This window comes from Cebidichthys violaceus, unplaced genomic scaffold (genome assembly GCF_023349555.1).
Source record: "Cebidichthys violaceus isolate CVI_PGR_0920_01 unplaced genomic scaffold, fCebVio1.0.p SCAF_48, whole genome shotgun sequence".
Lineage (NCBI taxonomy): Eukaryota > Metazoa > Chordata > Actinopteri > Perciformes > Stichaeidae > Cebidichthys > Cebidichthys violaceus.
In genome coordinates this window covers 778,952-801,451 of record NW_027176683.1, presented here as the reverse complement: position 1 = coordinate 801,451, position 22,500 = coordinate 778,952, and the positions used below count along the sequence as shown (strand labels likewise).

The following is a 22,500-nucleotide window of genomic DNA, read 5'->3' as shown; positions in this document are numbered from 1 at the left end:
TGAGATGTGTGTGTGTTTAAAAATATGTATTTCTGACTGTATAACATTGTGTTATTTTCTAAATGCATTCGTTAAAATAGTCTCTCACTGACCTTCTTCATCTCTCTCTCACACACACACACACACACACACACACACACACACACACACACACACACACACACACACACACACACACAGCCGAGGCCTCTCGAAGTTGAGGACAGAGGGAGCAGGAGACGAGATGGATGTGAGAGGAGATGAAAGGAGAGACGAGGACAGACAGAGGAGGAAGATTAACGATAAAAAAAGCAGACAGAGACTTTCTCCGTCAGACGCCCGGGACCTCCTCACGTGACCTCTTCTTCTCTCCTCTCCCTCTCTCCTCTCTCTTCCTGCTCCTTCTCCCTCAGCCTCCTCTTCTTTCTCTCCTCCCTTCCCCTTTTCTTTAGCGTCCAACTGATGCAGGACCTCTAAAGGCCGTGACACTCACAACTCAAAGAGAGTTAAAACAAAGACTGATTCCACGTTTTGTTTAAAATATGGAGCGTTGAGCCAGGACGTAGCTTAGCTTAGCATAAAGACTGGAAGCAGGGGGGAACAGCTAGCCTGGCTCAGTCCAAAAGGGTAACAAATCCACCAACCAGCCCCTCTACAGCTCAGTACGAAACACGCTGTGTGTTTCACCTTTACACAAACCCATCGTGTCCTAGTGAGACGGTTCGTATGACATCGGACGAAAAAGTTCTTCCTTAGTTTCCGTGTGTTTCGGGGTCAACTTTAGGCTTTCACACACATTTTAGGCCCATGAGATGAATGTCAGAGTGGTGCTGGTGACAGTTACACTGACATCACTTCAGTATTTCTGTCCTGTCATTAAGATATCTGGAATGATTCAACATCAGATGCCAGGTTCCATCTCTCCTCCTCAGTCCTTTCCTCCCCATCTCATCCTCCCTCACCTTCGTCTTTGGCTCCTCTCTGAAAACAATCTCCCACCTTTACCCCTTTACTCCTGCTCCCTCCCTCCCTCCCTCCCTCCCTCCCTCCTGTCTGTCTGTCAGCAGAAGGCTTTTAACCCGTGTGACCTGCAGGTCAAACTGGTCAGACTGGTTTTAAGTGCTTTAAGTGTTCCCAGGCCCATTAAGACCAACAAACAACACCAGAGAGGACACAAAGTAACCCCCCCCTCCCCCCCCCCCCTCTATCCATCTCTGTCTCTTTCTCTTCAGCTTGTCATCAAATATTCAGGCACATCTGGACAGGTGAGGTGAGCTCCAGGTAACGTGTGCGTCGTGTCCGACCCACTGAGGCTGCTCAGACTGGTCCCAGTGTTCTCCGGCACATTAACCCATTAACACCACCGCCAACACAAACAACCCCCCCCCCCCCCCCCCCCCCCTTTCTCCTTCTCTTTCCTCTGAGTAGGATTCTCCTTCTCTACTCCCTGACGGGACGTTAACGTTGGGGTCGTACAGAGAGAATGGAGCTGAAGCTCTTTTACTTTCTCCTCGTCTTCTGAACACACAGCATCCGTCACGCAAATGAAAGCAGAAGTATACGAGCGCTCACATGCACCTCGTTCCCTTCCTTTCTACCTCGTTCCCTTCCTTTCTCCCTCATTCCCTCCCTGCTTCCCCTCTCAATATACAATAACACACAATGTGTTTGTGCTGGGGTTGAAAAAGTAGAACCTTCATTTAAAAGTAAAGTCAAATAAGGAGACGAATGCATCATTTTCATGACATGATGAAGATAAAGATCAATGCAGGTAATGTTTGTCTTATTTAAAGTTGGTATTATGCAGATTTCTTGTCATTTTCGGTGCCAGAAGAGATGCAAAAAGATATTTAAATGAATCTGAATTAGGGAGTGCAAAGAGCAAGGCTGGAATTTATGTGCAAATTTGGTTCTAGAAGGAAAAGTTGTTTAATTCTTTCTCTTTCTGTGTAGGTAGGTGTGTGTGTGTGTGTGTGTGTGTGTGTGTGTGTGTGTGTGTGTGTGTGTGTGTGTGTCTGTGTGTGTCTGTGTGTGTGTGTGTGTGGAGCTATCCTCAGGTTATAGTACTTGACAGCTCAGGTTAAACCAAGTACCGATTGTTTTGAAGAGGTGAAAGGTCAAGAGGGGTGGGGATGGGGATCTACACCGCACAAGGAGATGGTAAAGAGGTGTGTGTGTGTGTGTGTGTGTGACCTTTCGTTGCCATGTGCAAATAATATAAAAAGCAAAACATGGAGAGAAAAAAAGGAATGTGAAGGTACATTTGGTGCTCTGGTAATCTGAGGTGGCCGCTGTGTTAAACACCGACCTTTGACCTCGGCCGGTCAGGAGCAGGTCTGACCTTAAAACACACACACACACACTCACCAGCATTGGCTCCTTCACTGGATCTGAATGTCTTGGTTTGGTATCGGTGTATTCTACATTTATATCCATTTAATACAAATAGAACTGTGTCACACATGCAAAGTGATTTACTCATGTACTTCTCACTGCGTCTGTTCCAGAGAAGCAGACAAACAAGAATCTCATCAAAGCTATGATTCAGATCAGAAAATATCTGATCAAAGAATACGTTACTGGGAAGTGAGATCCACACACACACACACACACCTGCAAATACAGCTCATCACCACAGGGGTCGCCCAAGAGAAGAACACGGAGATCTTCGTAACTTAAAAGCCGAGTGAGGAGGAGAGCAGCAGGTCAATACAGAGAGAGGGGAAAGAAAGAGGGGATGAGGAGAAGGAAAGGAAAGAGAAGAGAAGGAAGCAGAGGGCAGAAACGAAGAAGCAGAGAGAAAAGATGGAAAGAGGAAACGGGAGAAAACAGGGAGGGAGAGGGTGAGAGTGGGAAAGAGAGAGGGAACAAAGGAGGCAGTGTGTGGTGAACAGGGGAGAGAGAGAGTCGCCATCTGAGACGAATAAAAAGTGGAACAACAATAAAAGTCAGAAGGCGCTACCTCCCCTCCTCTTCCTCCCTCCCTCCTCCTCTCCCCCAACACTGGACAGCACGTGCACACACACACACACACACACACACACACACACACACACACACACACACACACACACACACACACACACACACACAGCCACTTTTATTGTCCTTTGTTTTCTGTTAAGTAGCTTTGAGACAAATCCCTTTAAGAAAGCTGTGTGAACGCACACTGAGCCAGAGAATCAAAGACACATGGGACAGCAGCACACACACACACACACACACACACACACACACACACACACACACACACACACACACACACACACACACACACACACACACACACACACACAACTCTTGTAGGACAGAGTTGTGTGTGTGTGTGTGTGTTTACATCTGTTTCAGTGTGTGTAAGGTGGGAAGGAGACGGCGAGCAGGTGAGAGTGAAGGAGATGAAGTGATGATGAGAAGCAGACGAGAGGAAGGTGTCACAGCAGCAGCAGCGTTGCTGTTATTAGTGTTGCTCGTGTTTCACTAAATTACTGCCACGTTGCTCCCAGAACACCCGCCGCTCCACCGCGGTTACTTCCATCTGTTCTTGTTCTTTCCTGGCTTTTTGTTTTTATGATACAAAAGGAGAGAAAAAGGGTTGGAATAAGTCATCAAATGACATCAGAAACAAACTAGAATTCCCCGCATGTCATCACTCCATCATTTGATCCGGTCAGGCGTGTGTGAAGCTCTCAGTCAGCCCTATGAAGTCTTGAGTTACGGCCTCGGCTGTGTGTTAGAAGTGGACATCGTCCTCGTGACGTCACCCGTCGGTTTGTGGACTGTGGTTTGGACGCCTCAAGTTTGGTATTTTGGCCGTCGCCATCTTGGGTTGTTTGTTTTTTGCGACCAGTGAACAGGAAGTGACCATATTAGGACTGAGGAAGAGTGAGGTAGAGATCTTTTGACTCTAAATGTTCCATAATGTACTAAATGAACATCATGCTGTATTGAAGAAGACTGTAAACTAGAGATTGAGACCTGAAACTCATGTTTACAATGTTTACTGAGGGGAATAAATCAAGAGAGAAGTAGAGTCATTTTAGACTAGATGAGGAGAAACTGTTTCTGAAGGTATCATAGGAACCACTGTATGAGGATAAGTTGGTTTGTTGGACCCATTCATCCAGCCTGACCTGCTCTTCACACCACGTCACCTGACTCCCTCCTTACCTCCACTCATTATTCCTACGATTACTACAACGTAAATATGGGATTAACGGATTTATGAATGAGCTATGCGGCCGTTATTGGGATGACGATCTGTCTCAATCTCACCTCCAAAGCCTCAGATTCAACTATTCACACCTTAACAGGGACATTAAAATGAATCAAACGTCTTGTGTGTTTCTTTTTGGCTGGAGCATGTTTTACATCTATGTGCATGTTGTACTTGTTTATGCTTTCCAGCGGGCAGCGTTCCCTCTGCAGCTCAGCCACTTCCCCTGCAGAAACCATAACGCTGGGGTGCAATTTTCTGGATCGAATCACAAGAGTAAACTCTGACCGTGTGACTGAGATCCAGCTCCTCGGAGCCAAGTCCCAGCGTTCATTAAACACACACACACACACACACACACACACACACACACACACACACACACAACACACACACACACTCCGTTAATTTATTCTTTCCTGATATTCTGGACCTGTGACGGATGTGAAACACTCGGCTTCTGGGGCCAAATCTGACTACCGAGGGTCTCTGGGCCGAAGGGGGGGGGGGGCAGTGAGGGGTCACCTAGGAAGGACAGGAGGGAGAGGAGGAAAGGAAAGGAAAAGGAAAGGCGAAAAAGTGTGTGTGTGTGTGTGTGTGGGTGTGTGTGTGTGTGTGTGTGTGTGTGGTGTGTGTGTGTGTGTGTTCAGTGGACTCTCGTGTTTCACAAGTACAGAGCTGTTGATTGACTAGTGGAAGCCAGATCTGTGTGTGTGTGCAGGAAGACAAAAAGAGCGTGACACACACACACACACACACACACACACACACCACACACACACACACACACACACACACACACACACACACACACACACACACACACACTGCTATTTCACTCCAAGTGTGTGTGTGTGTGTGTGTCTATATTTAAACAGGACATTTGGGGTGACACGTGCATGTGTTTATGCATATGTGTTCATGGATTTGTATGTGGAAGTATTTATATGACTTGAGTGTGTGTGTGTGTGTGTGTGTGTGGGGCTTCTGAACCTGCCCCGTTTGACCGCTACCTAAGCTCCTGTAAACAGAGCGTCTCTTCAGTGGCGTAAACGTGACGGCGGGGAGTCACAGCCTCTGATCTTCTGTAAACAGTGGAGCTGCCAAGCAGCTAAGAACCCTGCAGAACCGAACCAAACACAGGCTGGGTTTTGGTTTTTTTTCATGGCATCTTCTTCAATGAATTTACTCTTGATCAACTTTGAGGTTTCTGTTGGCGCGCTTTGTCGTCGTATCTGTGCGGACATGGAACCCATTGCATGAGTTCCCAAAACAAGCTCCTCTCAGCTTCCAGTTCATTTGACGCAGGAGGAGAGGTGGGAGTCTATCGGCATAACAACCCTACACTGTCTAACAACACAGAGGAAATGTTTAGCATTAATTAGCCATGTTCCTTTAGCTCCACGCTGTTATTCTATCTCTGAAATGTCTGAACTTTTGCTCATTTTCTCTTTTCTTGGGCCTTCGTGTGATTCTCAATGAGGATCCTGAAGCTGCAAACGCAGCATCACAACACGAATGATGAAGGATGAAAAGTACTGACCCTATGGACAAAAGAAGCCGTAAATACAAAACATGTGCATTACAAAATATGCCAAAAAAAAAAACCCTGAAATGTAAGTCGTAAAACATAAAATATGTGATCATTATAAATGGAGGAAGCTGACATGAGAATTCACAGGGAAATATACTGCGTGTTGTGCAAAATAAATAACTAAAAGGAGCGCATGGCGTTTGAATGAACAGCTGTTGGGGTCACAGTACGGCACATAGAGGAGCATCATGAATCAGGCACAGAGGTCCGTTTGATTCAGGGGCTCGCGATAAACGGACGGCGTTCCAAACCGCCTGAGAGCGCGGCTCACATCTTGAACCCGTAAATTCACAACCCGTACCGGTCCCTCCAGAAAGAGAACCCAAAGAAACGCAGCGACTGCTCCTCTCTGATGGATGCTGGTTTTCAGCAAATGCTGGAGGAATGAAAGGTTCCTCTCTGCTCCTGCTCCTGCTCCTGCTCCTGCTCCTGCTCCTGATCCTGCTCCAGCTCCTGATCCTGCTCCTGATCCTGATCCTGATCCTGCTCCTGATCCTGATCCTGCTCCTGATCCTGCTCCTGCTCCTGCTCCTGATCCTGCTCCTGCTCCTGATCCTGATCCTGATCCTGCTCCTGCTCCTGATCCTGCTCCTGATCCTGCTCCTACCACCCACGCTCATGCGACGCGTCACCTTCCACTGAACCATCTCCTGTGGGATGAACACCCTCAAAGTGATCACTGTGTTCATTCTAAGCAGACTTCACAGCGGTGCGTTTGCACCGAAATGAAAATTGCAAAAGCCGGGAGTCCCGTTCCCGTTGAGTCGAGAGAGACGTCACATTCCTGGACGTGAAAGAAAGGATTTTAAATGAGTTCTAGTGAAACAATTACTGGATGAGAGACATTCAAAAAGTAATGACGAGACAGATGGCGCGCCTCTGGCAGGAGAAGACGCACCACTGATTCACGGACAGCGGTGAAGTGAAGGCTGATGGGACGTTATGGACCAAACTCAAGCTGGTTGCAGCTCCCTGAATGCCAAACATGAGCGTCTGAGTTGGACTGCAGCTTTCATTCATCAAGTCAGAGGCTTTTTTTATATGGAAAACACCCTCAGCTTAGTTTGTTTTTCCGAGAAAGAATGACATGTGTACTACAAGAAGAGGAGTCGACGGAAAGTCAGGGGGAGTTAAAGGCAGAGTGAGTGAGGAGCCATCAACTGACAGTAAACGGTGATGTGAGAGTCTCTCTCTCTCTCTCTCTCTCTCTCTCTCTCTCTCTCTCTCTCTCTCTCTCTCTCTCTCTCTCTCTCTCTCTCTCTCTCTCTCTCTCTCTCTCATTCCACGTGTACAGTACACCGACAGGCAGAGCAAGGCACCGACACCGCCGGGGTTACAGGTTCAACCCCCGGCTGGGCCACAGGTTTAAAAAGAAAAATGGTTGCCATGGTAGCGTGATAAAAGCCCGACTGGTTTCCATCACACACCCTGTAAACTCACTACATGCACACAGAAGGACTCCACTGACAAATACAGTGTTAGAGGACAGTGATGTTCCTTTATAATGAGCCGACAGCAGATACCAGTGGTGCGTGTGTGTGTGTGTGTGTGTGTGTGTGTGTGTGTGTGTGTGTGTGTGTGTGTGTGTGAGAGTGAGAGGTGTGTGTGTGTGTGTGTGTGTGTGTGTGTGTGTGTGTGTGTGTGTGTGTGTGACCCGGATCAAAGCTACCGCCGTCTGGTCGAGGTGACTGAGTCTCCGCCGACAGCCAGACGACCAGAACGCGCCGTGTGAACGGTCTGATAAGAGCTGAACAAATACACAGCGGCACACACACCTCTCACTCACACACACACACACACACACACACACACACACACACACACACACACACACACCTCTCACTCTCTCACACACACACACACACACACACACACACACACACACACACACACACACACACACACACACACACACACCTCTCACTCACTCTCACACACACACACACACACACACACACACACACACACACACACACACACACACACACCTCTCACTCTCTCACTCACACACACACACACACACACACACCTCTCACTCTCACACACACACACACACACACACACACACACACACACACCTCTCACTCTCTCACTCACACACACACACACACACACCTCTCACTCTCACACACACACACACACACACACACACACACAAACCTCTCACTCTCTCACTCACACACACACACACACACACACACACACACACACACCTCTCACTCTCACACACACACACACACACACACACACACACACACACACACACACCTCTCACTCTCTCACTCACACACACACACACACACACACACACACACCTCTCACTCTCACACACCTCTCACTCTCTCACACACACACACACACACACACACACACACACACACACACACACACACACACACACTCCCTCCCTCCCTGTTGGGCCTGTGGAGGAGGACGTGATGAAGGAGAGGAGTGTGTGTGTGTGTGTGTGTGTGTGTGTGTGTGTGTGTGTGTTGCATCATGTAGGGGTGTGTGATTGAGAGAGTGAGAAGTTATTGATGACATTTAATGATGGAAGCTCTAAACCAGCTGCAAGAGTTTACTTAAAACACTGATGTCAACTAACGATCTTTAAAGTTAGTAAACTGTTGTTTTTGTCTTAAAAACGCGAATATATTACGTGGTAAAAACCAACCGAACCAGAACTCTATCACTCTGCTCAACCGTAGACCAGATTTGACCTTTCACAATAAAAGCCCAACACATGTACTATTGGCAGGAGAGTATTTTGCATTCTCTCGTTGTTTATGTGTCACTTCCTGTTGTGTGAAGGCCTCAACAGGAAACATGAGTGTTGAATCTTTCTGCGTTAGAAGCCGAATACGAGTCACAGTTATTGTTTATTGTTATTGTTTATTGATATTGTTTATTGTTGTTTATTGGGATGGCAGCATGCAGAGAAAGAGAGCTGCCACTAAAGGTAAGTAAGATAAATGTATTTTTACTAATGAGTGAACTGACCTGTAATCAGTGGAAGTAGTTTGAAAGAAGTAACTAAATATTACTTCATAGTTCACCGGAGCAAATAATATATATATATATATATATATATATATATATTAGAGAGGAGAGAGGAGAGGAGAGATGAGGAGAGAGGAGAGAAAGAGAGACCGAGAGAGAGAGAGAGAGAGAGAGAGATCCATGAAATGCAAACTAATATGTTTTGTGGACAGTAAGGAGGACGAAGAGAAAAAGTAACATACCCCCCCCCCCCCCACACACACACACACACACACACACACACACACACACACACAGAGGAGCTGCTATGGACTGACCCATGGGCTCCAGGGCAAACTGGTCCTGAGTGACGGCCAAAGGAGGCTGAATGGTGACGGTCAGCTTAGACGACTGTACGACACAACGGGCCTTCACCTTCACCTGGAGAGAGAAAGACCGATTACAGGGGGGAGGCGGGGGAAGGGGGGGAGGGATGAGGGAGGAAATGAGCCGACAGCTCACCTGTATGGTCACCGAAGGGACGGACAGACCGGACATATCTTGGATCAGGGCTTGCTGAAGACGGAGACAAAGGGGAATCATGACTCTGTGTGTGTGTGTGTGTGTGTGTGTGTGTGTGTGTGTGTGTGTTTGTGTGTGTACCGATGGGCTGTCCATGCTGGAGGACACAGTGGCTGTAACGATCAGGTCCTCCTCGGCGTCGGCTTTAGGCAGGACGTCTAAAGGAAAAGACAGCGGAGGAGTTTAACCCTACGATGGAACAACAACAGCTGCTGCTTTAAAATCATCCTGGGGCCTGTTGTTCGAAACCTAGATAAGGGATTAAGCCGGGATATGTTGGTTATCCTGGCTGAATTTAGCCTTTAGCAGTCGGTTGTTAGAAAGCTGGAGAACTTTATCCTGGTCAAGTTACCATGGTGATTTATTGTCTGCAGCTAGCCTGCTCCAGACCAGGCTCAATGCCAAGCTTAGTTGATTCTGTTGTCTTATCTTTGGAGTCAGAAATGAATGTGTTTTATACAGTCGGTCCATGTTCTGATGAAGGCTACGCATTGGCCTCGTTTTTAAACAAACAACACGTAGGCTAAATTATTATTTTAAAAAAAGAAATAAAACAAAACATGATGATCGCAGCGTTGGCTCTGAAGGTGAAGCAACACGGCTCGTTGGATTCAAGTAAAGGAAACAACGATGTGAGACGTCCCATCTGCTGAACCAGCAGCAGCATCCTACCCTGAGTCCTGGAGGCCTCTCTGATGAACTTCTGCAGCATCTTCATCTCAGCATCCACCTGCTCATAGTCGGCCTCCCGGGCGTCCACCTTGGGCGTGGAGAAGAAGGAGGGGTCCGTACCCATGTAGGAGCACAGGAGGTGACCGTCAGAGCTCAGGCTGACCACCACTCCTTTTATCTCCCTGAGGAGGGGAGGGGAGGGGAGGGGAGGGGAGAGGGGAGGGGAGGGGAGAAGAGAGGAGGGGAGGGGAGGGGGAGGGGAGAAGAGGGGAGGGGAGAGGAGAGGAGGGGGAGGGGAGGGGGAGGGGAGAAGAGGGGAGGGGAGAGGAGAGGAGAGAGGAGAGACAAGGAGACAAGGAGAGAGGAGAGAGGGGAGATGAGGGGACGGGAGAGAGGAGAGACGAGGAGAGATGAGAGATGAGAGGAGAGAAGGGGAGGGGAGAGACGAGGAGAGGAGATAGGGAAGAGAGGGGAGGGGAGAGATGAGAGCAGAGGAGAGAGGAGAGAGGAGAGAGGAGAGGAGTTATTGGCATTTCAAACTGGTCCTTTCTATCTCTTCTCAGTTAGTTTCTTGACGGTTCGTTGGGAGCTGTGAAGGAAACTGAACACAAAGGTTGTTATTAGTTTGTGATGGAACGAAATGGAAACAAAAAAAAAAAAAAACGCTGCGTGATGCAACAACGTATCTCAACTCTGTGTGTGTTAACCGGTTGCAGATGTGTTGTAGTTCCAGTCCAGTGAGGCGGTAAACACACACACACACACACACACACACACACACACACACACACACACACACACACACACTCTCTCGCCAGGGGTCCACACCTGCATAGGAGGGTGTCTAAGGGGTTAATAAAACTTTCACTGCTGCGAAAAACACACACACACACACACACACACACACACACTTGTCATTTCTAATGTCTCGTATCCTGATCGATTCCAGATGAGGTTTACACTCATTCCGTCACATGTATGCGTCTCATCATGCTGCTGCTTGATTGGCTCTAATGATCCTCGGGTCCCTTCAGATCTGTCTTTTTTTATTGTATTTTGGAAGCATTAATGTTTGCATGTCAAGTTCTGATTTTCCACGAGTCTGTTTCAGATTGGGTATGAATGTGGACTTGTGTAGACCACCAGTTGGTGGGGACAGTTTGGAAAAGCCAAAGAGAGGCTGGTCATTGGCAGGGTTAAGTCATAAAACTCAATACTGCCTCTAAAAACACACAGAAAAGACTCCTGGAGCACTGCTGTAAATCACAGATATCCACAGTGAGCTGTTAAGAGAGTGAGTGTGTGTGTGTGTGTGTGTGTGTGTGTGTGTGTGTGTGTGTGTGTGTGTGTGTGTGTGTGTGTGTGCGTGCGTGCGTGTGTGTGTGTTCCTCTCCCACAATGAACAAGACGATGACTATCAAGTGCTTTAGAACAACACAGCCTCAAACTAAACCAAACAGCTACCCAGACACACACTATCTCCTGCATCTCTCTCACACACACACACACACACACACACACACACACACACACTCTTTCTCAGCCATGTTTGTGGTTTGTGTTGTAATTGCGGTTTGATTGGAGTCGTTTGGAGAAAAAAAGAAAACACAAATGATTGGCTGCAGCTGGCCCCTCCCTGCTCTGCTCTGCTCTGCTCCGATTGGCCAGCTGGAAGACATTGTCGGGTTCATTTCCTGTTAAAAGCCACACACTTTCACGAGCTGACCCACACAACGACACACCGGTGTGTGTGTGTGTGTGTGTGTGTGTGTGTGTGTGTGTGTTTTTAGAGTAGAGAGGTAATGTTGGCCAACTGTGGTCAAGTTACCGTTTGTCATCCTTAAATATCTTGTTACATACAGCAGACTGATGGGCGGGGCCATGTGGTGTTTACTGCCTCAGAAGAGGTGTAGAGCATTACTATGTCAGACTATCAGCTATGTAAAGACAGAGTGGAGTAATACAGCAGTTACAGCTGCACCGGTTCCCCCTCAGCTGAACCCCGTTAGCTCCGTCAGCGCCGTTACCGTTGCTTGCGCCGTTAGCGCCATTAGCTCGTTTTAACGTCTCCCGGCTAGAACGGCTCATTTCATGCCATTAGCCTATCCCGTCATGAAGGGGTTTTCCTGAATAAACCCGTCTCGGGTTCCGCTGCGGTTTCCGGCGACTGTGCTGCCGTGTTTTGCCGGCGGTCGTTTACTCACGGGAAGTTGGCGACGCGAACGGCCACTGGCACGAAGGAGAGCTGGGCCGCCCACTTCAGGGTCACATCCTGGTACACCAGCAGCATGTTGGTGTGGTTGCCTAGCAGCAGGTTGGTGGTGCCGTCCGTCACTAAACAAATCCAGAAAGAAATACATTCACACGTTTAATACAGGTTCTTCAGAGGAGCGTCTGGTATCACTAAAACCACGGGATGCAGTGTCACTTGTCACAGTGGGGCGGTACAGAACCACGTAACACAAGGTGTGTGTTCCTCACAACAGCTCAACAACCACTGAATGGTTGGTTCCACCAAGCTGTGCTTCAGATCACAGAGTTGTTGCATTTATTGCTTTTATGACATCAATGTTCTCAGGTACACGGTTAGAGCAAACGCTTGCATATGTAGATGGCTGCGCAAGGAATCAAATATTAATTGCAATAAATTAAACTAAACTAAACAGCCAGCCACCGGGGGAGCCATCCAGATGTTTTGGCCGTGAAAAACGTTCCTGAACGCTGCGGCTGCAGTGCAGAGTAGAAGAGCAGACGGGCAAAAGGACGACGCTTCAGGTGAAGAAGAAGCTTTTTGTGAGTCCTGTTTTGATGCAGAGTGACTTTGATCAGAAGAACGTAGCACAAGGTGAAAGTGACAGCAGCGTTGGTTCGAGTTGATTTTGGGTAGAAAGTTGTAGAACGATTGTGTTTTGCTTCTAGACGATGCTCTGCGTCTCCATTAGAAGCAAAGATCCGTACGTTAGCTGGAATGTATATTTAAAGGGCCAGCGTGAAGGATCTGGCGGCGTATAGCGGTGAGGTTGCAGATTGGAGAACCGTGGTGGACGACGGCAAGAAAAAAAGTGGAGCCAGTGTTTGGTTTGTCCGCTCCGGGCTCCTGTAGCAACATGGCGGCCGGCACCGTGAAGACGCTCCGTATGAAGATAAAAAACAGCTACAATCCTATTTTCAGGAGATTAAACACTACAGCACAACCTATATGATACACACTGCTCCTCACAAATACCCTAATATGTGTGCAGTCTGTATTGGGAAAGGTGAGATCAATAGTACGACCTACTGATATAGATCAAAAGGACTTAAAGTCATAAAATGATGATCGATCAATCCACAAAAGGGTTCAAATCTTCTAGAAATGACGCCTCGGTTTCACAGCAGCACAGATGCAGCGGTTTCGTCTCTGACTTTAGTCTTCATGAAGCAGTGGTGCATGTTCACAAATCTAACTATAGCGCACAGGAATCAAACATTCCTGTGGTGGGTGGCATTGCCCTTTAAGACGAGTGTGACTCCTCGCAAGAAAAATCATTTCTTTATGTCTCACATCTGGTTTGTGTGTTGAATTGTCATCGAGATCTTTCATTTTACGACAGTCAGCTTTTATAGGTGTATATATATATATATATATATATATATGTATATATAACTAAAGTTACATATACACTTTCTCCTGTGACTCATGGCTAGAAACATTAAATATAAATACTTCTTATGTTTCACACACACACACACACACACACACACACACACGGCCAGTCCATCCCACCAATGGAGCAGCTACTGTACCACCTAGAGAGATCTGAGGTGACGGCCACACGCAAAACAAACACGCCTCACACACGCACACACACACACACACACACACACACACACACACACACACGGCGGTCAGCAGGGCGGTGCAGCGCAGGGGTCAAAATGACAGAGTGTGTGAGTCGGTGCCACATCAAAGCGAGCGCACACCTTCTATCACAGCATGCACATTATAATCAGGACCTAATTAGAAAGGTCCGATCTGCGTTCTGTGTCGTCACGTTCGGGCCGAGCGTCAGCTCCTCTCCGAGTATCCTTTCCTCGGCTCCTCGGTTCCTCTGCAGCTCTTACCTCCACATTCACCTCTCTGCTTTGTATGTTCCTCTCTATTCCCACCTGCTTTTTTCTGCCCATCTCCTGAGTAATCTTTCGTTATTTTCCAACCATCTACCCGTAGTGCAGCTCCTCCCATTAACTCCTCCCGTCTTTGAGCTGCCTCCTCATCGATCTCTTCCTTCTCTTCGTCACCCGTTGCTTTGTGGTCTGATGTTTTGAAGCCTCGAGTTCCACGATTTCGCCGTCGCCATCTTGACTTACGGCCGTCGACATGTCGTCGTTTTTTCCGCAAACAATGAACGGAGGAAACCATATTTGAATACAGAGGAGTGACGTAGAAACACTGAATACGTCTCTGGTAGAGACCTGTCAATCACAGTAAGTCCCGCCCCTAAATCATCCCCTGCTTCATGGTCTGTTTGACTCTAAATGGAGCATAATGTACTAAATGAACATCATGCTGTATTGAAGAAGACTGTAAACTAGAGATTGAGACCATAAACTCATGTTTACAATGTTTACTGAGGGAATAAATCAAGAGAGAAGTAGAGTCATTTTAGACTAGACTTCTATACAACCAGAGGAGTCGCCCCCTGCTGGACACTAGAGAGAATGCAGCTTTAAGTCGTGAAGCATCGGCTTCACTGTTCAGAACCGGAGGTTGCCTCCTGGATAAAACCAGTTGTGACGCAATACTTCACATACTTCATGCCCCCCTACTTGAAGAGCTCCACTTGAAGGAGGAACACCATTCTTCCTCAAGATATTCCCTCATTTGGTGTTTCGTAGACGGTGGTAATATGATCGGATAATCGTATTTCAAACCAAAAGCATTCAGCGTCTCACAGTGGAGTGAATGCAGGAGCTGAGAGTGTTTCTGGTGAGCTGATGAAGTTGTTTGCGAGGGAGAAGAGGACAGAGGAGAGAGTGAGGGCAGCGGTCCAGCAGAGGCAGCTGTGAGGCTGAAGGCCAGAAGGAGAGCATGAGGAAACACTCAAGAGATCACGGTCGTCTCTCCTCCTCATGCTGCTCTCTCCGTCTGGAAGGGCTCTGTGGAGATCCTCCACATGGCCATAAAAGATGCTCTTCACCGGACGGCCGGGGGTTTGCAGCTCCGACGGTCACAGGTTCACTAAATGTCGGCCTTTCCAACAATGAAAACCGAAGATCAAACGCGGACGAGGAGGAGCGCTGCAGCGGTCCGATCCTGGGAGTCGCAGTCTTCCAGACATGTGGGAATCTTTATGTGGTTTTTCTATTGTCGACAGGAATGGGAAATCTCGTCCCAATAAAAAAAAAATGCTGCTTTTGTTGCTCTGGCACATCATGTATTGAATTTATAGCCAATTTCTAAGAGTAATTGAAATAATGTAAATAATGTCTGGAACAGATAGTGAAGTGGCACTTTGAACGTAGCTCTCCATCCATCCAGCCCCTCCTGGATCCTTCCTCCACTCCCTTTCTTTTTGCTTTCCTTCTTCCCATCTGTCAGCTCTCTATTTCATATCAAGTGTGAAACTACAGAATTGGTTCAATGGGACGTTGTTGCGTAAGCTGAAGCAGACTGTTGTTGCTGTAAAGAACGCTCATAAAAAGGTTGTTTATTGCTCCGTGCTCAAAGGGCTTCTACACAGAGCTTTTATTCTACTTGTATTCAAGCGTCATTCTGGAGGTCCAACCGGGTCCGGCTGATTCGTTTGGCTCGTGGCGATAAGAATCAGGCTTCAGAGAAGCTGTAGCGCTTTGCTCCGTATCATAAAATAAACAGCTTTAAAGCGGTGGCCCCTGGATGCCAGGGTAAACAAAGAGAGCGGTGAGGGCTTTTGGATAAAGCTTGGCGCGTTGCAGTTCCATGCACCCTGAACCAATCACAAGGGTGGACCAGAAACACGTCGGGCAGAGACAAACAAACAGGCATGAAATGTCCAGGTCACTCATATGTTCCTCAAGGAGAGCTTCTCACAATTATTTGGGGTGTTTGCAGAAAACCAGATCATCAACCAGAGCAGCAGCTGGGATAACTTCGACCGACGGTTTGTCACACAGAACCATGTGAGAGTCTTTGAGAAACCGAAAAAAAAAAAAACAAGCCCGGCAGGTGATTGGATGAACCATCTGTCAATCAAACTCCTGTCCTGCTCCTCTTTCAATGAAGAAACACACACACACACACACACACACACACACACACACACACACACACACACACACACACACACACACACACACACACACACACACACACACTAATTGTGTAAAGAGAAAACTGCTTTTTATTTCTATATTTGAATAACTCTGTGGTTTTTGGAGCTTATTTCAGCCTAAAGCATTTAGGTACAAATAAAGCTATGCACGGTATTATATGCAATATATTATATATATCATACCTCTCAATCTATATATATATATATATGTGTGTGTTCATTATGAAACCCATTCATCGTGCACCATATGTTTATGTACTACAGTGCGTTCAGCTTTCCTTTTAATGCAAACAGCAGAGCTCCTCCACTTCTTCCAGCATGTTCTGCCAAAAAGCAGCTTCCTGCAGAGGCAGTCGTGTGGCGCTGGGCCACCGAGCAGGTTACTGTGTGTCTGTGTGTTCTGTTCACTTGTGCTCCACAGTTTGGCTGCAGCAGGTGCACCGATGCACGCCGAGCTTCACCAGGCGACGACCTCTGGTTCCGAAAGGTCTGCAGTCTATCTCCAAACGGATCGCCGTCTTTAAGACGTTAGTCTGAATTGGACTGAAAAGCACAAACCCGGCAACCAAACGCAGAAACAAGAGGTTTTATTCCCTCTTTAAAAGTCTGTGGAGAGGCAGAGTCTCTGCAGACTGCTGTCCCCCACGGGCCAATAGTGAATGATTGGCACATGTGATCTTCGCCAATTTAAAAAGACAATTTTGCAAGTCAACAAAGTCTTCATCTGTGGTCTCGCACAACGTACGTCACCAACACCAACATGGCGGTTAGCTTGGCTTGCTAGCGTGCTAGCTTAGCTATTTTGATGTGTTTTATCCGCTGGGAAGAGAATGTGACCTCGTGTTGGTGTGAGAACATCGTGGCTCCAGAGACGTCACTTACACAATGCGACGTTCTGAACCAGCAAAATTATCTTTTAAATTTACAAACTGCATCAAATAATCATTTTTCACTCGCCGTTGACTACCGTCAAAAAAGAAAAAAGGTCACAGAGTGGTCCGCTGGAAAGGGGCGGGACTTCTGCCCTCTATAAACTGCGTTTCCCATCCCTTTTCCTTGTCTTAGGTTTCAACCTGTGGTCTTACACACACTGTTCAGGGCCCGGTTAACCCGTCTCTACAACGAGGACCCTTTAAAGATCAGGTTCATCTTGCTGCTCTGATGCTAAAGGTTCAGTCTACCTGAGGCGTAGGGCAGGAAGCAGCTGGGGTTGAACTCCAGCTTCTTCATGAAGCGGATGTGGCTGTTGTCTCGGAGACAGTAGAGGTTCCTCTCGCCCAGAACGAAGATGGAGGAGGAGGCGTGGGAGTAGGAGGGCACACAGAGGTCCAGGGCCGTTTCTCCCAGGACAAACGTCCAGTCAGGCTGCAGGAGGACACACACACACACACACACACACACAGTTACAGCACATTACCCTCATGGATACAATGAGTGACACATGTACGGTCTGCACACCCTTCACAGAACATCCATTCAGTCGTCTCTTTTTGTTGGGTATTTCCCTTTTATGAAGGCAGGAACGTGGACCAAAGCGTTTCAGCTCAGTGAATGAAGACGTGATCTGTGTGTGTTGGCAGCCATGCTTTAAGTTTTATGGGGGAAGAGAATATATCCGACTGAACGGCTGTGGTATGGTTTTTCCTAATCGACATTCAATCCATTCTCCAGCATTAAGTCAGGCTAATTATAAAGATATATGTGTTGTGAGGTCGTGTGCTGGTTCCCTTCACTCTCAGGTTTCTTGTACATTCTGCCTATATTTCATACAACATTGCAGCAGATTTTAATCTGTTAAATCTAACTGTGGTTCTTGGTAACTTCATTGTTTTATTATCTTAGTTCTGTTATATTATGTGCTCAGCACATACTTGTTGACTCGACGGGTAACGAGAACCTAATTAGGTGAAAAGGGAAAAACACGGGTTCCTCTTGTTTTCATGTGACGGTTGAAAAGACTCACCGTCAGCCTCTTGCCTCCTCCGGTCTTGGGGGGCAGGTCTGGATCCTGTCGAGTCTCCGCCTCTGTGGCCACGGCCAGAGTCTCATACCTGGGAGTCAGAGAGAGAGAGAGAGAGAGAGATAATCAGAGAGAGAGAGACAGAGAGAGTCAGATAGAGAGAGAGAGTGAGTGAGAGAGAGAGAGAGAGAGAGAGAGAGAGAGAGAGAGAGGAGAGAGAGTCAGAAAGAGAGAGAGAGTCAGAAAGTGAGAGAATCAGAGATAGAGAGAGAGAGACAGAGAAAATCAGAGAGAGAGAATCAGAGACAGAGAATCAGAGAGAGAGTCAGAGACAGAGAGAGAGTCAGAGACAGAGAGACAGAGAGTCAGAGAGACAGAGAGAGAGAGACACAGAGAGAGTCAGAGAGAGAGAGAGCCAGAGAGAGAGAGCGAGAGAGTCAGAAAGAGAGAGAGAGTCAGAGAGAGAGAGTCAGAAAGAGAGAGAGTCAGAAAGAGAGAGAATCAGAGAGAGAGAGAGAGAGAGAGAGAGAGAGAGAGACAAAGAAAGAGAGAGACAGAGAGAGAGACAGAGAGAAAATCAGAGAGTCAGAGAGAGAGAGAGTCAGAGAGAGAGAGAGAGAGAGAGAGAGAGAGAGAGAGAGCACTTTCAATCAGCTGTGAGCGCAGAGCTGTGGAAGCATCAGCTCTATATGCAGGAATCCTTCAGAAGGAACCACCTTTATCGACGTTAGGACTTTGTTCACTGTCCATTGAACTCCAGCAAGTGTGTGAAATACTCTACATACTACCACATTGTGCTAATAATAGCATATCGTCACTTTAGAGGCCAACTAAGGCTGTCTTATGTTAGATGTTATGATGCTCAAAGATAAATCAAACCCTCGCTGGACAAACTTTCCTGATGATAATGTTTCTTTTTAATATTTGTTTTATTTACAGATATCCACCTGAAGCTGGGGACATTTAAAGAAGGAAAAAGAGATTTAGTTATTGCACTGTCAACAATCGTGTATTTTTTGTATATTATTTTAAACGTATTTAAAGATCATTGTTCAATGGATACAAGTTTTCTTTCTGACTGAATGTAAAATGCTACATCTCTACAGTGAGCCTTTTTGAATTTAAAAAGTGTTTAAAACACCTTTATGGTTAAAAGACGTTCAAAAGTGAAACCTTTTTCACAGAATATTTGAAGACGTTAATTAAACTTACAGTAAAATTACATTTTACTGTATTTTATTGTTTCTTAGTTAGGCTCCCAAATGACAATATGCTATTATTAGCACAATATAGAGGATGAAAAATGTCACTTTTGCAAATGCTGGTGAAATATGGTTTAAAATGTCAACCTTTAAATAGTCGCTGACACCTTTGAACCAGTTTGGAGCATCTTTTCACCGGTGAGCAGAGTCGTGTTTTTAATCGTTGCTCAAGGACACTTTGTTCAGGGAACATTTCTCACTCAACCGTTCCCTTCAGATGTTCCTCAGCCAGTCTGAGGCCGAGTGTCCATACGGCGGCTTCTTGTTTTTCTCTGGCAGAAAGCTGCAGACCACAGTGACGACATCGTAGCCGCATTAGCTTTCTCCTCAGGGGGGAACAACTGAAAAAAGAGATGCCGGTGCGCAAAACAAAAGAAAAGACGCTACGTGGACGCGGCCTAAAAACTCAAACGAGTGACTCTCTGGTTACAAACTGTGTGTTTAACCACTGGCCCGAGACCACAACCACACCAGCTACTTTCCTGAGAGGAATTCCGTCTTTAAGGCCAAAAATCACTTATTCACATTTAAGTAAAGTGGAACACTGCATAGCATGTTCATTATGAACTAAATCCTCGGCTAGCGCATCACGTTCTCCTCCTCTTACGGCTCCTGTCGGGTCGGTCAACAGGCTGCCGACCCGGTTGTTCCCCGGATCCGCGGTCTATCGGTTTTAATCAGCGAGCCGTTGGCGACTGGCTGAGGATAAAGTGGTCGGACTGATCTGCGGTCGGTTGATTTTGGCATCTTCGGGCATCGGGAGTTTTCCAGTACGAAGCTGGCAGTGAGAAGCGGCTTGGCGGGAATCTATACATCCTTCTCTTCTAACACCTGGATGAACGGAGCTCCGGACCCGACCCGGCCCGAACTCCAGACCGCAGACTCAAAACACTACACAACTGCTGATCTATCCTCTCAGTGTGCTCACTCAGTATTACATGTGTACCTGCTGGTAATCAAAGATGGCAGGTCTGAAATCCACCTGAAATCGGAAGAACCACAATACAAAATGGCTGCCGCATCACCGGCACCGCTCGCCAACCATACCCGCCGCCATCTTTACAGCGGGAGACACCAATTCCTCCTTTATGACTTTTATGTTTTGTTTTATGTTTTACACACTTTGGGTGACGTGAGAAAAGCAAACAGACAAACTGAATCCAAAGATGCTCATGTTTCACCCTCGTGACAAGTTGATGTTGTAGTGAGTAGTGACAGATGTCAATCAAACCGCCATGTTGAAATGCTTCAGCTGCTCTTTGTGAGTTTATTTGTTTGGTGCCGATACACATCTGCATGCTAGCATTGTCACTATGAGCATGTTAGCACGCTGACATCTTTGTTTTTCATTTTATTTGCACCCGTCCGACTTTAAAAACAATTCAATAAAAATGCCAGCGCTGTATATGAAGACTGTTCCTTCCCTCCCTTTGTTTATTTTCTTATTTTTTGAACAGAAGAATAAATTGTCACATCACTGTCCGTCACATTGCCCGAGCAATAAATCAAATCACCGTATGCGACCCTAAAAGCGACGCTAATTCCTCCTAACATTGTGCATAAAACAGCAAATCGAGCGCTCTAAACTTTGAGTTTTCTTTAATAGATTTACAGCTTTGAACCCGTGCAGTAGCCGTGCCCGCTGAGCCTCCATGAGAAAACGGCGAGCAGACTAACGAGCTGCTTTCTGGACGGCCGCCAGTCGAGAAACCGTTTCATCACGGCGTGACGGACCATATTAAACACGGCGGCGGTTTTAAGCTTCTTAAAGCGACACCCAATGGATCGACGGGTCGACTCCTGCTCGAGTGAATGGATTCAATTCAGCCTCATAATACTAAAACAACAACGTCAAAATAACTGTGTTCTCTCACTGTTTTCATATTACGAGTCCACCCTTCACTTGGATGTCTCACTAATGATGGGATGTGAGGCAGCGTGAATGGATTAAAGCTGTGCATTGTGTGTGTGTGTGTGTGTGTGTGTGTGTGTGTGTGTGTGTGTGTGTGTGTGTGTGTGTGTGTCTGTGTGTTCAGCTCCATCCACCAGAAGTGGGTTGGTATTATGAATGAGGGTAAAAATCACACAAAGCACCGTGTGTGCGAGAGAAAAACCACAAAAATCTGATTATTCACCTGCATGCCTAACATATGAGGAGGGAGAACAAGACCAGGACACACACACACACACACACACACACACACACACACACACACACACACACACACACACACACACACACACACACACACACACACAACTGGAAGCGACACACACTTTTGAGTATTTTTTTTTGTTTGTCATTTAAAAGTGTTTGTGGTGAACGTGGGGGGCTCTCTCACACACATGGACAACGTTGTGGTGTGTGTGTGTGTGTGTGTGTGTGTGTGTGTATGTATGTATAGGCGGTATCAGTCACCACGCAGAGTGTAGGACACTGAGGTTGAGGAAACAGTGTTCACATTTATATGAAAGAGGATCTCTACCAACAAACACACTAATTAACCTTAAACAGATACATCACTCACTCACTCACTCACTCACTCACTCACTCACTCACTCTCACACACATACATACACACACACACACACACACACACACACACACACACACACACAATTTAAAGCTTTTATTGTGAAGCATCAACAGGAGCGTCGTCGTCGTCTTTCATCATCACAAGTCAGCGGCGTCTGTGTTATTGTTCTCTATAAAATTAGATGAATAAATCAAAAAGGTTTTTACCGTCTTAGATCGAAATCATTCCTTCCTGTTAAAGATCGCCCGATTGGGCGAGTGGTAAAACAAGTATTAAATATGCTGTTTATTCCTGAAGACAGCGGGGGAAGAAGCTCGCCTCCTTCTCCTCTCTGTTGAGATGTACAGCGTGAAGACAAAGTTCATGAGCTGAGGTTTAGTACCCTGGAAGCTGGAGCTCAGCTGGGTGGAGTTAGATGATTCATTTACT

At 46.8% G+C, this 22,500-nt stretch overlaps 1 protein-coding gene across 1 annotated transcript in view; it reads right to left on the bottom strand.

The window, feature by feature from the left end:
- bbs9 (Bardet-Biedl syndrome 9) overlaps positions 1–22,500 on the bottom strand; it is an 86,448-nt gene that overhangs the window by 54,162 nt on the left and 9,786 nt on the right. Inside the window, exons 7-13 of the mRNA XM_068729834.1 lie at positions 18,276–18,363; positions 17,494–17,677; positions 12,224–12,353; positions 10,020–10,201; positions 9,429–9,505; positions 9,288–9,341; positions 9,104–9,206 (exon numbers count right to left, since the gene is read on the bottom strand). Of these exons, the coding sequence (XP_068585935.1) occupies positions 9,104–9,206; positions 9,288–9,341; positions 9,429–9,505; positions 10,020–10,201; positions 12,224–12,353; positions 17,494–17,677; positions 18,276–18,363 (818 nt within the window). The remainder of the gene's footprint in view (positions 1–9,103; positions 9,207–9,287; positions 9,342–9,428; positions 9,506–10,019; positions 10,202–12,223; positions 12,354–17,493; positions 17,678–18,275; positions 18,364–22,500) is intronic.